General features: G+C 50.7%; 1 protein-coding gene across 1 annotated transcript in view; it reads right to left on the bottom strand.

Moving 5' to 3' along the window:
- LOC134040087 (seizure protein 6-like) overlaps positions 1 to 17,113 on the bottom strand; it is a 98,888-nt gene that overhangs the window by 24,570 nt on the left and 57,205 nt on the right. Inside the window, exons 4-5 of the mRNA XM_062486311.1 lie at positions 9,417 to 9,609; positions 1,499 to 1,684 (exon numbers count right to left, since the gene is read on the bottom strand). Of these exons, the coding sequence (XP_062342295.1) occupies positions 1,499 to 1,684; positions 9,417 to 9,609 (379 nt within the window). The remainder of the gene's footprint in view (positions 1 to 1,498; positions 1,685 to 9,416; positions 9,610 to 17,113) is intronic.

The following is a 17,113-nucleotide window of genomic DNA, read 5'->3' as shown; positions in this document are numbered from 1 at the left end:
AGGAGGAGAGCAGGAGGAGGAGGGCAGGAGGAGGAGGGCAGGAGCAGGAGGGCAGGAGGAGGAGGGCAGGAGGAGGAGGGCAGGAGGAGGAGAGCAGGAGGAGGAGAGCAGGAGGAGGAGGGCAGGAGCAGGAGGGCAGGAGGAGGAGAGCAGGAGGTGGAGAGCAGGAGGAGGAGAGCAGGAGCAGGAGGGCAGGAGGAGGAGAGCAGGAGGAGGAGAGCAGGAGGAGGAGGGCAGGAGGAGGAGGGCAGGAGGAGGAGAGCAGGAGGAGGAGGGCAGGAGGAGGAGAGCAGGAGGAGGAGGGCAGGAGGAGGAGGGCAGGAGGAGGAGGGCAGGAGGAGGAGAGCAGGAGGAGGAGGGCAGGAGGAGGAGAGCAGGAGGAGGAGGGCAGGAGGAGGAGGAGAGCAAGAGGAGGAGGGCAGGAGGAGGAGGAGGAGGAGGAGAACAGGAGGAGGAGGGCAGGAGGAGGAGAGCAGGAGGAGGAGGGCAGGAGGAGGAGGGCAGGAGGAGGAGAGCAGGAGGAGGAGGGCAGGAGGAGGAGGAGGAGGAGGAGAGCAGGAGGAGGAGGGCAGGAGGAGGAGGAGGAGAGCAGGAGGAGGAGGGCAGGAGGAGGAGAGCAGGAGGGCAGGAGGAGGAGAGCAGGAGGAGGAGGGCAGGAGGAGGAGAGCAGGAGGAGGAGGGCAGGAGGAGGAGGGCAGGAGGAGGAGGAGGAGGAGGAGAGCAGGAGGAGGAGGGCAGGAGGAGGAGGGCAGGAGGAGGAGAGCAGGAGGAGGAGGAGGAGGAGAGCAGGAGGAGGAGGGCAGGAGGAGGAGGGCAGGAGGAGGAGGAGGAGGAGGAGAGCAGGAGGAGGAGAACAGGAGGAGGAGGGCAGGAGGAGGAGAGCAGGAGGAGGAGGGCAGGAGGAGGAGGAGGAGGAGGAGAGCAGGAGGAGGAGGGCAGGAGGAGGAGGGCAGGAGGAGGAGAGCAGGAGGAGGAGGGCAGGAGGAGGAGAACAGGAGGAGGAGAACAGGAGGAGGAGAGCAGGGTCGGGGGAACACAGAAGAGGAAGTGAAGGGGAGGTATTACAGCTGTTCTCTGCTGTTTGTAATCAGAGACTAACAGACATGGACCACTGGCTCCCCCAGTCCAACAATCTAACACAGGTCAGTGGACTCACTGTGAAAACCCATGTTGGGGCCCAGAACAAATAAAGTTTAATGAAAGGAAAACAAACATTATTATAGTCTTACAAAGGCAAGGGCCTGTGAAAGAGACTCATTGAGCGACAAAGGTGGACTCCACAGAGCACATAAACAACTCCACATTCACTTTTACGTTAAAGTATGCAAATGATCAAGGATTTGATTTAGTCTGAAACCACTTGAATGGTTGGGACAAGATAGAGAATGTAAGGAGGCAGGGTAGAGGTTGTATAGACTATAGAGGGTTTCTAGGGGCTGATAGAGGCCAGATGGAGGCAGGGTTGGGGAGAGCGTGTCAGGGAGGGAGCGTCTCTTACCCAGGCAGCGGGGCTCCCGGCCACTCCAGTATGGGCTGGTGGCGTTACGGCAGGACAGCACGGCCGCGCCCTGCAGCTGATACCCCGTCACACACTGGAAGTACGCCTCACCCCCCGCATGCAGGTGACTCACTGATACATCCCCATTAGCTGGCTCTTTGGGGAAGGAACAACTCAGCTCAAACACTGGGGGAGAGAGAGAGGGAGAGAGGGGGAGACAGAGGGAGAGAGAGGAGGGAGGGAGAGAGTGAGTGAGAGAGGGAGAGAGGCAGAGAGTGAGTGAGAGACAGAGCGTGAGTGAGAGAGAGACAGAGGGAGAGAGGGAGAGAGAGAGGGAGGGAGACAGAGGGAGAGAGAGGGAGAGAGACAGAGGGAGAGAGAGAGGGGGGAGAGAGAGGGAGAGAGACAGAGGGAGAGAGAGAGGGGGGAGACAGAGCGAGAGAGAGAAGGAGGGAGACAGAGAGTGAGTGAGAGAGGGAGAGGCAGAGAGTGAGTGAGAGACAGAGAGTGAGTGAGAGACAGAGGGAGAGAGGAGGAGAGGGAGGGAGACAGAGGGAGAGGGAGAGACAGAGGGAGAGAGAGGAGACAGAGGGAGAGGGAGAGAGAGAGGGAGGGAGTGGGAGAGACAGAGGGAGAGAGACGGTGACACCCGAAATCAAATAATTAGCTGAATTAATGACATCCTTATTCCCTCCACACTGTTCAGTATGCAGTGACTGGGTCAAGCACTGAGGTTTCTAGTTCTCAACTTGGGCAGTAAATATTAAACTCCAGCTGTTACACTTAATCACAGTTTAAAAGTACATCTGCAAATAGGCTGTGGCCTGTTTGCTGTTGCTTATGAAGAATTGGTGTGCTGTGACTGTTCAAGCAGGCACTCTGGTCTTTCACGGTGCAGGGCAATTGTCAAAGAGCAGCGAGCCCAGAGCAGTAAGATGAATGTGTTTCAAGCGGCCCTGTGTCCCTGTCCCTGCTTCGAATGAAGCTACACGGGATGTATGGTAGCAATCATTAGCTCCCCTGGATGATGGATTGAGCTAACCATGTTGGTAATGGGGGCTATAAAACAGACCTTTCTGCCTGTCTGAGTGAGGTCCACTCTACTCTCCCTAGTCCATGCTCACCAACGCTAGCGCAGGCGAAGGCACAATATCCGGATATCTTTCACTATAGCCACAACGCTTTTTCGTTCTAAAACAAAGTCTACATTTATCATATTAGCCAGTCGGAATCACTGCTAGGCCCGCAGCACCGGAGCCGGGAGTGAAGGTTTTTACTGCAGACCGCCCACTGCTCTGCGTGTTTTAGTCAAGTCATGAATATGATTTGGGGAACAGTGGGGGTGGAAGTGAGCTGCTGGGTTGTGTCAACAAGCAGGTGGAAACGTTTCACACAACACTCTCCGTCTCCAACTCCCTCCTGCCCGCTGTAGCTTTCAACCAGCGCAGGGTCTCTCCACCCACAAGCGCAGGGGCAGAGCGGAGGGTTGATCTCGGCGGTTGCCACGGTGCCTGACGGGGTATGCAGTGATTGAACGCGGGAGCATTAGACTGTCGATACATAAAACAGTTAAGCATTTCAAAACCCATTCAGACGATATACTCACCACCTTTTAAATCCCTCTCTCCTGATGGCTGAATATGAAAATCGACTTTAAAGCGCGGCAGTTTTATAGTCTGCTGCCGCCGTCATGAGGCATTAAGGGAAGAGTACACTTTAGAAGGTTTGATAGCAGTCCTCCTCCCTGGCTGACAGAAGACATTTGGATATTAGTGCTGAGTGCAGAGGAAGCTCGTGCCCAGCAATCCAACTTCGCTAGACCCACCGACCCAGCGCGGGCATGTACGGAGAGCAGGGAGGCTTTTCACACACGTCGATGTTTTTTTTCTCTTCGCATCGGATGATTAGGCCTCTCGCTTCACACTTGATCTGCGTGGTATGCCGAGCTCGTAGGAAATCATGTAGTTTCTTTAACGCACTACAAGTGGTTAGACGGCAGGGTTGCAGTGAGCATTTGCAGCAACAACAGCTGTGATTTATTACTGTACGTCCTCGTAAACCAGTACATAAGTCTCCAGACTGTAATAAGGCGTTACATCACCATTGCACCTGGCTCAGTGTATCATCAACTGTTCAAGAGGAAAACAACACAGGTAAACAGTCACTCACGCAGAACCACATCGTGTCCACCTGCAACTGAACAGAACACAGAACTAAGCATACATGTTTTGCTGCATATGTGGACCATGAAACTGCTTCTAATATGGAGCGATGGTTGGATGGATGGACAGATATGGATTGATAGATAGATGGATATAGATGGATGGATATAGATGGATGGATATAGACTGAGGGCTGGATGGGCAGATGACTACTGTACCTGCCACAGTATTCTCTGTAACCTTTCATAAATTGTATTTTAAGGGCGCTCTCGACGTGCTTTAGGAGAACATGTGAAAGCAGACGTGAGCTGTTTAAAAACTGGAACACAAACGTAAATGTCATCTTGTCGATATATTGAAACATGAGTCCCACTGGAGGCCCTGAAGCAGACTGGCTGCCTGACTTTGTTCTAATCAGATGAATCAGGTGATTCTTCCTAACGAAGCCGCTCCAAAGTAAATCAATGAGATGGCTCTGGGAGGCCTGTCACCCGAGGTCATCCATTCAGTTGCTAGTTTATCTCGGGCTCCACTGAGCCTAGTTATTGCTATTATTCTACCACCACTTCCTCCATCTCCACCCAGCTTGTGTGGTTGGGGGGTGCCGTGATGTGTGGAGCCAATCCCCTGAGGATTAAATTACATGGCGGCCTTCATTCCGTTGTACATGGTAGTGGGCCATAAAGTCTGATTGTTTTGCTATTACAAGTAATGACTCCACAGCCGGCCCAGCCAGGCAGATTAGCTGCTGGTAGAACCTGAGGGAACAGATGCTCTGCTGTCCTGACTTACACAAGAGGAGGAGAGGAGGAGAGGAGGAGGAGGAGCAGAGGAGGAGGAGAGGAGGAGGATAGGAGGAGGAGGAGAGGAGGAGAGGAGGAGGAGAGGAGAAGGAGGAGGAGAGGAGGAGGAGAGGAGGAGGAGAGGAGGAGAGGAGGAGGAGAAGGAGGAGGAGGAGAGGAGGAGAGGAGGAGGAGGGGAGGAGGAGAGGAGGAGGAGAGGAGGAAGAGAGGAGGAGGAGAAGGAGGAGGAGAAAGAGGAGGAGAGGAGGAGGAGAGGAGGGGAGGAGGAGAGGAGGAGGAGAAGGAGGAGGAGGAGAAGGAGGAGGAGAGGAGGAGGAGAGGAGGAGGGGAGGAGGAGGAGAGGAGGAGGAGAGGAGGAGGGGAGGAGGAGAGGAGGAGGAGAGGAGGAGGAGGAGCAACTTGGCCTGTTATTTCACCTCAATAGCTCATTTATTGAACATTTGACCAATGGAATTGAGTGTTTAACCACATCAATATGAACACAACCCAGCAGCCCTGTGGTCAACCACTGTCTAGTGGACTCAAGACCGACTGAATACCTTTTTTGCAGAGACATCTTTATTGATCTTGGTTTAGGAGTTATGTTTCACAGAGATAGACTCACATCCAGTAGCTTTACAATCACGAGTCATTCTCTGGTAGTTCGCCGTACAAACACACACTCAAATACTGTTTACTCACTCGTGTGTGTGTGTGTGTGTGTGGGTGTGAGTGTGTTTGCTGCTTCATGTTTAATATAGAGGACAGGCTGTCTGTGGTGATAATACTGTATATGTCCAAATTCCCTGTTCACACTTCGGCCATTAAATCATTTCTTTGTTTGCATGACAGTGTCTCCCTGGGTTTGCTTTGGGGAAGATTCGTCCTCCTCAGTCATAGTCTCATCGATGAGAACAACAATTACAGGAGAGGAGGGAGCTGTTCTTCAGCAGAGAGGAGGCTGGGGTAAAGAAGGAGTATCCACAGTCAGTCCCAGCAGCAGCCCTGCTGTTGGTGGAGCCTGCCATCCGTCAGCCTGTCAGCACTGCCAGAGCATGCGCTTTAGCACTTATTAATTACCCAGAGCTGAAATCTATCTTTCTACAGATCTGTCTCTTTCTCCACGCCTGTCCCAGCCCATTTTTCACACCCCATTATACAGGACAAGGTGATATTGCGCGTAGCATGAAGATGAACACAATTGAAATATCTCAAGCAATCTAACCGATAGCCTTTGAAATCTGTAGGAAAAAGCTAAAGTAAGAGTCATGCTTCTAGTGAGTGGTAGATATGATATGAAATGATTAAACAGAAGCATCCTACATGATCTAAATGGCCTTCACAGTTGGGAGTTTGTGACCATTCAAAATCAGACCATTAATATAGAAATAATGATATCCAGCGTGACTGAGCGAAGAGCTGCATTAACATTCAGCAATTTAGAATAATTTTTTAAAAGCACTTTCATTCAGCTGCTTATATGGTTGTAGCATATGTGCAGTTATATTCCTAAACTCAAACATCCTTCCAGACTTAGACTCACTGCATTAGTCTGTATTCCTAATGTGACAGCGAGCATTACTGTAATCTACTGACACCTCCTCCACATCCACACTGCAGCAGCATCCTGCAGCTGGACCAAATCTCTTCACTCCTCCATTACACTTGATATCAATTACAGTCAATGGAAAATCCCCGGCATCGAATCAGACACAAAGCCTCGCCGCTCGGGATGCCTTCAGCCTGCGTTGTGTTCCCTGTCTCCCTGACGCCCCACAAACAAGGATCCCTGCTAGGGGATGTGGGGACTGCATTCTCAGCTCAGCGTGAGGGGACAAATCCTTGGCTGCTGAGCCCAGGTCAGAGAGGCGCTGGGAGGAGCTGGGATGTGAGGCAGCAGAGCTGGGATGTGAGGCAGCAGAGCTGGGATGTGAGGCAGCAGAGTTGGGATGTGAGGCAGCAGAGCTGGGATGTGAGGCAGCAGAGCTGGGATGTGAGGCAGCAGAGCTGGCATGTGAGGCAGCAGAGCTGGGATGTGAGGCAGCAGAGCTGGGATGTGAGGCAGCAGAGCTGGGATGTGAGGCAGCAGAGCTGGCATGTGAGGCAGCAGAGCTGGGATGTGAGGCAGCAGAGCTGGGATGTGAGGCAGCAGAGCTGGCATGTGAGGCAGCAGAGCTGGCATGTGAGGCAGCAGGGTGGGGTGTGAGGCAGCAGGGCTGGGATGTGAGGCAGCAGGAGACCCGGAGACCCTTCTCTTCCTCAGAGGCAGAGCAGACTGGTAGACGCGCGCCAAGTCATTTACGGAGCACAGCTTTTGTTTAATTGTCACGATGCTTGTGTACAGGGCCGGGTGTCTTTCCCACCTACCAAATGAGAGGAGGCTGGTCATGTCAGATGCTGTTTGCTGCTGCTGATGAACTGAGAGCAGATGCAGAGACGCTCACAAGAGCACAACAGCGGGTCACCTAGCCACCGCTCATGTCGAAGTCGATCTTTGATACAGGAACAAAAGCCGTCTCTCTCTCTCCTTCCCGAGTGTTGGATCACTGCCCGCCTTTCCTTTGAGGTCTGTTTGCTTTCAGTCTCCAGGGCACGGCTGCTGGGCTCCTATTTCTTTGTGAATTATTGAGAGACATACATCTTTAATGTTCGCTTTCCCCTCTGTTAAGCAGCATTGTGTGCTGCCCGTTCATCGGAGTTCACCTCCTTCACCAGTATTAAAAGTGAAACGAGGAGGAGTGCAGTGGAGCTGAGAGGAGAGACCAGCGCTGGAGACACTGCTTCATCACAGAGCAGCTCGGGAGGTCTGAGAGGAGAGACCAGCGCTGGAGACACTGCTTCATCACAGAGCAGCTCAGGAGGTCTGAGAGTAGAGACCAGCGCTAGAGACACTGCTTCATCACAGAGCTGCTTGGGAGGTTCCTCACCAGCGTACATATACCGAAAGAACAATCTGAACGGGGGCGCGGAAATGTCACACTCTAAAAGCTATTCTCGTTCCACTATGTTTTTTCAGTACAGTCCATGTTGACCCAGGCAGCTTGTTTGTGGCGAAGCAGAATGACCACTACACAAAAAACGGAACCTTTCTAGTGGTAAGAGGAAGACAGGAACAACGTCCGCAGAGTGTTGTTGATCCATTAGAGCCCTCATCAGACCCCTGAGGGTGCCCCATCTGGCCCCTTCACCCTCACACCTCCACCCTCTCCATCCCTGCTCCACCTCCACCCTCTCCCTCTCTCTGTCTTCTGGTCCTGCACCTCCTCCCAGCTTGCCGGCAGCACACACAGCGACACGCAGACATTCATCAGGGCCAACGTTATAGTTTATAGAAATGGCTAAAGGCTTTTCACAAGGTGTGCTGTCAGGTGTTGCCTACAGCAGCAGCAGTGTTCATAGACACAGCATCAGATGTAAGATGTTTTGACATTGTTCAAACAGTCCTATCAAGAACAGCTCCATGCCAATAAAAACACGTTTGTCAAATTGATAGGGTAAAAAATCTACTAGGGTGGAAATGTTATTTGTCATCTGTCAAGAGTCTTTCCAATCAGTTCAAAAGTGTTTGCAGCAGAGGCCACTCCACTGGATCCCCCCCCATTTAGGTTCACAAGTGGAAGAAGCAGAGATGCGGGCAAGGAGCCGGGGCTGTACTCACCAGGAACTCCAGAGCCGAGCAGGAATGTGCTATTCCTGTGCAAGCCTGTCATAGTTCATTAGTTTAGCAGAGACAAAAGGAATTTGCCAGAATGCCGTGTTGTTTTTTCCCCTCTGTCTCTGGGTTGTCACATGAACAGCAGTGGTGTGATGAGGAAAAAGGGCCGCTGACAGCTCTGGAAATGTCTAATAGCACAATACTTCTCCATGTAATTACACCGTTGGATGACAGCGCTTGTCAGTTTTTAGGTTTACATGAGCATGCCGTGTTTACAAGTAACGGAAGCAATCAGCATAAAGACGCCGGCGAAATTAAGGGATGCTGCTACATTATTGCACCAGGTTCACAAAGATGTACGTGCTAGCACATCCATGCTAGGTGTGAGGAGATGTGGAGGTGTTGCAGGTGTGAACAGGTGTGGGCAGGTGTGAACAGGTGTTGCAGGTGTGGGCAGGTGTGGGCAGGTGTGAACAGGTGTGAACAGGTGTGGGCAGGTGTGGGCAGGTGTGGGCAGGTGTGAACAGGTGTTGCAGGTGTGGGCAGGTGTGGGCAGGTGTGAACAGGTGTGGGCAGGTGTGGCCAGGTGTGGCCAGGTGTGGCCAGGTGTGAACAGGTGTTGCAGGTGTGGGCAGGTGTGAACAGGTGTGAAGAGGTGTGAACAGGTGTGGGCAGGTGTGAGCAGGTGTGGGCAGGTGTGAACAGGTGTGGGCAGGTGTGAACAGGTGTGGGCAGGTGTGAACAGGTGTGGGCAGGTGTGGGCAGGTGTGAACAGGTGTGGGCAGGTGTGGGCAGGTGTGGGCAGGTGTGAACAGGTGTGGGCAGGTGTGGGCAGGTGTGGGCAGGTGTGAACAGGTGTGGGCAGGTGTGAACAGGTGTGGGCAGGTGTGGGCAGGTGTGAACAGGTGTGGGCAGGTGTGAACAGGTGTGGGCAGGTGTGGGCAGGTGTGGGCAGGTGTGGGCAGGTGTGAACAGGTGTGAACAGGTGTGGGCAGGTGTGGGCAGGTGTGGGCAGGTGTGAACAGGTGTGGGCAGGTGTGAACAGGTGTGGGAAGGTGTGAACAGGTGTGGGCAGGTGTGGGCAGGTGTGGGCAGGTGTGGGCAGGTGTGGGCAGGTGTGGGCAGGTGTGGGCAGGTGTGGGCAGGTGTGAACAGGTGTGGGCAGGTGTGAACAGGTGTGGGCAGGTGTGGGCAGGTGTGGGCAGGTGTGAACAGGTGTGGGCAGGTGTGAACAGGTGTGGGAAGGTGTGAACAGGTGTGGGCAGGTGTGGGCAGGTGTGGGCAGGTGTGAACAGGTGTGGGCAGGCTAGCTGTCTCACCCTGGTAACGTAGCAGTAGTGACCCCCGCTCCGCTGGCCTCTGGCTGCGGTAATGGATGTTGATCTGGTTGCTCCAGCTGCGTAGCACCAGCCCCCTGGTCAGGACCGACTGGTTGGCCAGGACGGAGGGCTCCCGGCCACCCATGTCCTCCAGGGTCACCTGCTCCCCCTCGGACACGCTTGCGTTGAGCACCTGCCAACGCACAGAGGAGGGGATGCACGTTAAGAGGATGGAGAATCAAACATGCCAGGAATAGATGTCCACCAGGCCAAAGAGCCACTGAATACCCCCCGTTCCCCCCCTCAATTCCCGTTAACAAGCTGCTGCAGGATGAGGTTCATCTACCCTGGCCTGCTGCTCTGTGCTGTGCTGGACGGAGGCTGGGATTGGGAAAGACTGCAGAGTTTGCCTGGATGGTTCCATGCATAGTTCATTGCACAGAAGCTTGGCTCATCCCTGTTAGTATTCAGCCCTGTCTGGGATGTGCCCTATAGTATCTGTAGTTAAAAATCGCTGTTTCTTTTCTCTGGTTGCCTGTCAGCCTCTCTGACAGGCAACTGTGTTTAATCTCTTCAGGTTTGAACAGCAGAGGAACGGCCTGAAGGGCACTCCAGAGGATAGAAGGCTTCTCATGGCTGAATAATGGAGCTATGTCAATTTACACACACCTGATGCACTTTAAATGCCAAAACTGTGGAGGAGGTCAGGTAAATGTGCTGTGGGTACAGTGGATTTCACAACAGCTGTGAAAAAACACAGATTAACCATCTCGAAAGATAAAGACAGGATCATCTGGAACAAGAGCAGATACAGGGTAACAAGAGCAGATACAGGGTAACAAGAGCAGATACAGGGTAACAAAAGCAGATACAGGGTAACAAGAGCAGATACAGGGTAACAAGAGCAGATACAGGGTAACAAGAGCAGATACAGGGTAACAAGAGCAGATACAGGGTAACAAGAGCAGATACAGGGTAACAAGAGCAGATACAGGGTCTCCTGCACGCTGCCAGGGAGATGTGTGTCTGGGCCCGTAGAGGGAGGAGCGCCACAGGGAGGGGTGGAGCGCCACAGGGAGGGGTGGAGCGCCACAGGGAGGGGTGGAGCGCCACAGGGAGGGGAGGAGCGCCACAGGGAGGAGCGCCACAGGGAGGAGCGCCACAGGGAGGGGAGGAGCGCCACAGGGAGGGGAGGAGCGCCACAGGGAGGAGCGCCACAGGGAGGAGCGACACAGGGAGGAGCGCCACAGGGAGGGGAGGAGCGCCACAGGGAGGGGAGGAGCGCCACAGGGAGGAGCGCCACAGGGAGGGGAGGAGCGCCACAGGGAGGGGAGGAGCGCCACAGGGAGGAGCGCCACAGGGAGGGGAGGAGCGCCACAGGGAGGAGTGCCACAGGGAGGAGCGACACAGGGAGGGGAGGAGCGCCACAGGGAGGAGCGCCACAGGGAGGGGAGGAGCGCCACAGGGTGGAGCGCCACAGGGAGGAGCGCCACAGGGAGGAGCGCCACAGGGAGGAGCGCCACAGGGAGTGGAGGAGCGCCACAGGGAGGAGCGCCACAGGGAGGAGCGACACAGGGAGGAGCGCCACAGGGAGGAGCGCCACAGGAAGGGGAGGAGCGCCACAGGGAGGAGCGCCACAGGGAGGAGCGACACAGGGAGGAGCGACACAGGGAGGAGCACCACATGATCCTGGATCCTCTGTTATCGTCTCTGAAGGACACAGACAAAGACAGAGCTCTGGGCTGATATCCTCTTTCTCTCTGTGTTCACACTCACAACGTTCTGCGTTCATACTAATGTGGTTCTGCGTTCTACAGAACCAGCCCTTCACTGTGAGGACCTGCTGTGGATCAGGTCATGTTTGCTCAGTTTTCATCTCATGACCAGAACTCATGTTAGTGGTTTTACCTCATAGCTGCGCTCATGGATGCCTTGTCTTGACAAAGTGTTATTTGTATTTTTATATTGTGAACTTTTGTATTAAATCTAGTCTCTGGTACTGCAGTGGATTTGGTATGCGTCTGTCTCCACAGTGGACTCTCAGTTAAGACGTTTTCTAGGAAGAAGCTGGGCAGAATACAAAAGATTTAAGCCTTGAACTTATTTCCCCTCCTCATCTCTCTTCATTTCTGTCTTCCCCTCCCCCCTCACCCCTCCCCCCTCCCCACTCCCCACTCCTACCCGTCTACTCCCCCCCCTCTGTCTGCCTTTCTTTCTTCTATTTTCTCTCCTACTTTCTCCTTCTGTGTCTATTGGTTTCCATCTCTCTCTCTCTCTCTGTCCATCTGTCTTTTTCCTCTCTCTCTCTCTGTCTCTCTCTCTCTCTCTGTCTCTCTCTCTCTCTCTCTTTGTCTCTCTCTCTCTCCCCCTGATGTGTCTCCATCTCCATTATTATGGATATTTGTTAAATCGATGAGAGACGGCTGACGTTCCTCCATGCCTGCCTCATACATATTTCAGACAGCATCTCTCTTTCCACAAAGCATCACAGCTTGTCTCGAGGTAAATGTCCAGCATTCCGGAATATTCCATAAGGGAAGTGGCTAAACGACAGCATGTCTGTCAGCGCTCCAGTGAGCCTGGTTGAGGAGTGGCACGGTAACATGATATCTGTTTGTTTCTTTATATTCAGAAGTGCTGGACTGGCAGGGTGAGGGAGGGTTCTGCCTCCTGAGGAACACAGAGGAGGAAACAGGGAATATACAGGAAACAGAGTAGAGAGAATTAAATGTTTTTAATTTAGATTGTTGAAAATCAGATTTCAACAACATCTGTTACAGCTAACAGAACATAAGCTGTTCTGTTGTAAGTCATGTGAAGTTCTTATCTGGGATCATCCCCCCTGTCTGTGGGCCTGAACAAAGCAGGGTTTTGTGGCTGTCAGGACGAACGTGGAGTGGACGGCATAAGCAGGAGATGATCCAGAGAATGTTCTGGATGTTCCATATTGTGCCTGTCTTGTTTTGGGCCCTTCAGGATTGATGACCCGCTAACTCCAAATGACAGAGTGAAGGTCTAGCTGATTACAGATGGGAAATAGAAATAGAAATAGAACCCAAGGTTGTAAACATGTACCCGGGCACTTCACTTAATTTATATTCTATATTGTATAGTACTGTTTAGATTTATTTAGACTGTTGTTCATGTTCAACTTTTTATATTTAAGATTCTTAAATGTTGACTGAAATTATGTTTTACTTTCATTCCTTACACAAATATATCTATCTTGGCATGGTTAGGGCTGGGTCAGGGTGCAGCTCAATGGCTGTTGGCATGGAAGCGGAGGAGTTGGCAGCTCTGACCTGTCCCTCCACACAGACACCGCTCTCCCCAGAGAAGAAGACTGACAGCAGGAAGTGACATGGGCAGATTGTGTGTCCACAGGGCCTTGTCACCTGTCACACACCCACACCTGTCAGCTGGACCAAGACCACATCCTGCTTCAGTTAGGAATCATCATCCACGTCAGGAGACATCAGGACCCTTATCTGCTGCAGCTCTGCAGTCAGTGCCCCGCAGGGACCACTGCTGCTCTCACACACACACACACACACACACACACACACACACACACACACACCAACATACTATATACACACACACACATACACTCAACAATAGACACCAGGATATAGGGACTCAAATCAACAACAGATATCATACTGTATGGGCTCAAATAAACAGAACATTAATTTTTTGAGTTTGCTCTAAAAATGTAGCTATGTTTCCAAGAGTTGTGTAAAGAAAATAACAAATCACTTTGTTTATTTCAGCCATTGTGATGGTGGCATCACGGTGGAATCCACATATGTGGTGGACAAAAAATACATTTGAACAATGTCAGCATGACTTTGCCATCTGTGAGGCTCATTAAGGAAAGGAAATAGCAACTATTGAAATTATATAGGACTTCCTGCTGGATAAGTGATGGCTGATTGGTGGTGTGGAAATGGGCTTGGATGTGTTCCATGTTTCTCTGTGAAAGATAGCAGGCGTGAATGAGGAGAGAGTGGTAGAAGGACGGGGGGGGGAGAGAGATTCTGAGTCTGACTGTGGTACGTAGTGTGGTGGTACGTATAAGCTTATAAACACGTACAGTAAATAAAGATTTAAGACATGTTTACCTCTGAAAACATGTATGAGGAGGTGGAACTGTGGTTAGAAATTTCAGAGTAGCTGTCCTGTATGTCCAAGGTCTGCATCTCTCCCCCCGCTCTCTCTCTTTCCAAGGCCTGCAACTCCCATCTCTCCCATCTCTCCCATCCCTCCCTCCCTCCCCTCCCTCCTCTCTCTCTCTCTCTCTCTCTCTCTCTCTCTCTCTCTCTCTCTCTCTCTCTCTCTCTCTCTCTCTCTCTCTCTCTCTCTCTCCCACTATCTTTCTCTCTCCCACTCTCTCTCTCTTGCCAAGGCCTGCAACTCCCATTCCTCTCTCTCTCTCTCTCTCTCTCTCTCTCTCATCTCTCTCTCTCTCTCTCTCTCTCTCTAAGGCCAACCCACCCCCTCCCTTTCTCTCCCCTACATATCCTGCTCTCCCCTTTCTCTCCTCTCCTAATCTAGAGGGATCACTATGGAGGCACACATGGGGAATGTTCTCCGTGCCACTCAGGCTGTTTGGGACAAAGGAAGGAAGAGTCTGGAGCAGGCGAACTGAGGCTTCATTCACACCTCCCATTATAGCAGACAATGGCAGGATTCTGTTGCTGTTTGTGTGAATGATTATCAGAGTTGAACATTCACCTCTTCATAATCACCTCCCTCCCTTGCCTGCATGCAGGAGCAGGGGGTTCGGACAATACAGAGAAACTATCAGCTGCTGTTCAGAGCAGATCCAGACCGACTGGGTGTCGGTGTTGTGGTGATTAGACTCTGCATTGTACATCATACACAGTCCAATAACAACATGTGCATTCTTAACACTGTCAAACAGGAACTGTCTCTGGTCTCAGCTTGGCACATTTAGTTCATAAATCCGCAAAACCCCAGAAAACTGCATTTGGAAATGAATCGCTGACTCTCAAACTGGTCGCACCAGCGGTTAGGCAAAATAATTCAGTGAAATTGAAAGATAATTGTCAGACCAAACACTGAGCTCTCTCTCCAGGCTGTTACCTCCCTGAGGACCTCTTCCCTGTGGGGGACAGGGGGCTAGCACAGCCGGCTGCTCAGCTTATTATGCAGTCATGGAATATGGATATGAAATGTGATTTCTGCATTATGAGCGATGGGCTTCTAGAGGTGTGTCTGCTGAGGTCTTGAGGTGTGGAGCAGCTGCAGTAGTGATTTCTACATTCCTGTTTCCCAGCATGCTACTTTCTCCTCCTCATCATGCCTCATGATGTCCTAGGTGAGACAGACTGAGAGGACAGCTCGTTCCAACAGACACCTCCGCTCACTTGTTTCTATGACAGCAAGCCAGGTGCCAGAGCAATTAGTGTCACCTGAGAGTGTTCCTCTGGGGAAGGGATGGCCCACGAAAAAACTCATCTCAGCCGAGCCCCGACACCCTAAAAAGCTCATCAGATCAGACAGACCTCCTTTATGAGCTGCCGCCCCGAGGCGTGGAATGAAGAGGGCCACCTCGTCTCATCTCAAGTTCATTAAAGCTACCGTGCCTCTCTGGCCTCCATTACATGAGCCGGTCTGGTGAGAGGAAGGATGGAGGAAGGAAGGGAGGGAGGAGGAGGGGAGGAGGAGGGAGGAGGAGGGGAGGAGGAGGAGAACAAGAGAGGAGGAGGGAAGGGGGGAGGGAGGGAGAGGCACAGTGCTGGCTACTAGACCTCTTCTTACAGTTTTTCTCAATTGTTTACACACAAATACTGTACTTGAGACACAATGACCACAACATGTAACTCATGCACCAACCCATGAACCAATTGTGCTAAACTACAAGCACAATTCCTGCTTTACACTCAAATTGCAGTTCTAACACACACTTTTTCAAAACACTACACACAATTCTCTGCATTTGGCACAATTTTCATGAAGAAAATCTTTTGTTTTCACAAAGAACACACTGCCATTCAAATACGCACACTGACTCATCGCATGGTCAAACACCTGTCACACAGTTTTACAATTAGCAATCAGAGCTTTAGAATAAAAGGGCAACAGGTGACCTCTTCTGTTTTTGAGCAATGGATGCCAACATTGGAAACAGAGGCAGAGGAGTGAGAGTAAGAGGAGGAGGACCAGGGAGGACGAGGATGAGAAAGGCCAAGGACCATAATCTCTGATGAGATCCAAGCCGCTTTGTTTGACCATGTAGTCAACCATGGTCTAACAATGATGGAGGCTGGGCAAAGAGTACAGCCAAATTTGAGCAGGTACACTGTAGCATCCATCATCGGGACTTTCCGAAATGAGAATAGGTAAGAAATCTACTCTCACTACAAAATTGCAGTAGGCCTACTGCATATCAATACAGTACTCAATGAGTACAGTAGTAAAGTATTGCCTGTGGACTGTTCTGTAGGACTGTAAAAATAAAGTATGTTTCAAGTATTTGGAAAATGTATTCCTACTTTGTATTCCTACACAGTATTTACAGTATTTTTACTATATGTTTGGCAGAACTGAAAGATTACCAACACAAGGTGGTCGGAACGTCTTCTGTCTCCTGAACAGGAAACTGAAATCATGAACATGGTCCCTAGAAAATAACGCCATAACATTACGGCAAATACAAAGAAAAATAATAATAATGTAACACACTTATGTATGTACTGTCTGTAGTAAATGTAACACTGAACAAAAAAGGCCTAACTCACATGATGAATGAAGAAGAAGTGTTTTCCATTCCTCATAGTGTTTTACATTGAGCACATCAGTGTTCAAATGGTTCTTATAAATGTCTATTCATATGATGTTTGTGTTTGTCATTTGAAAACAAAATACCATTTTGAGATTAAATAACATTGTTTGAATGTTAAGTTTAATTTTGCAGGAGAAGTGAGGGTTTTGCCCATTGTGTGTGTGTTTTTTTGATTTGTGTGTAGAGTTCTGAGAGTATGAAGTATGCATTCAGAAAATGTGTGTAACAATCGAGAAAAACTGTAAACGTGCTAAAGCTAATTGCGTGTTGTCATCCAGCTTTGCATGCATAATGAAGGTCATGATGGTAATATAGCAGGGATGACTATCAGAAAGTGTGAAAAATAGGTTTGTTGGAAAAACTCATAAAACTCTGGATCTTATCGTGACACATGGATCTTTGTATATATTTTTTCTTATATAGATTATCTATATTTATAGATATATCTATCTATATACAGAGAGTGTATAGATATATCTATCTATATACAGAGAGTGTATAGATATATCTATCTATATACAGAGAGTGTATAGATATATCTATCTAATATCCATCATGGAACAACAGGCAGACAGTTCCTGTACAGCACGCCTCTCCGCGTCCAGGGTCAATGTCTAACATATTTATCCCCCTTTGTCAGATCCAGAGAATTAAAAGGAGAGTGCTGAAATCGATAGAGCAATTCTCCCTGCATGGGGAGAGCCCTGTTGTGTCCAGCCATTGGCGATGTTTATTAACATGAGTATTGATTGGAGACAGAGAGCCCAGGGGTCTACGAGGTCTAACCCTAACCAGTCAGCCAGGAGCAGGAGTCTCTGTCACATCCCAACCATCACTTCATGTCATCGGACAATTTCAAACCACAAGGTCAAGGTGATGTATTCTC

This window comes from Osmerus eperlanus, chromosome 19, assembly GCF_963692335.1.
Source record: "Osmerus eperlanus chromosome 19, fOsmEpe2.1, whole genome shotgun sequence".
In the NCBI taxonomy this organism is placed as follows: Eukaryota; Metazoa; Chordata; class Actinopteri; order Osmeriformes; family Osmeridae; genus Osmerus; species Osmerus eperlanus.
This window is presented reverse-complemented; position numbering and strand designations above follow the sequence as displayed.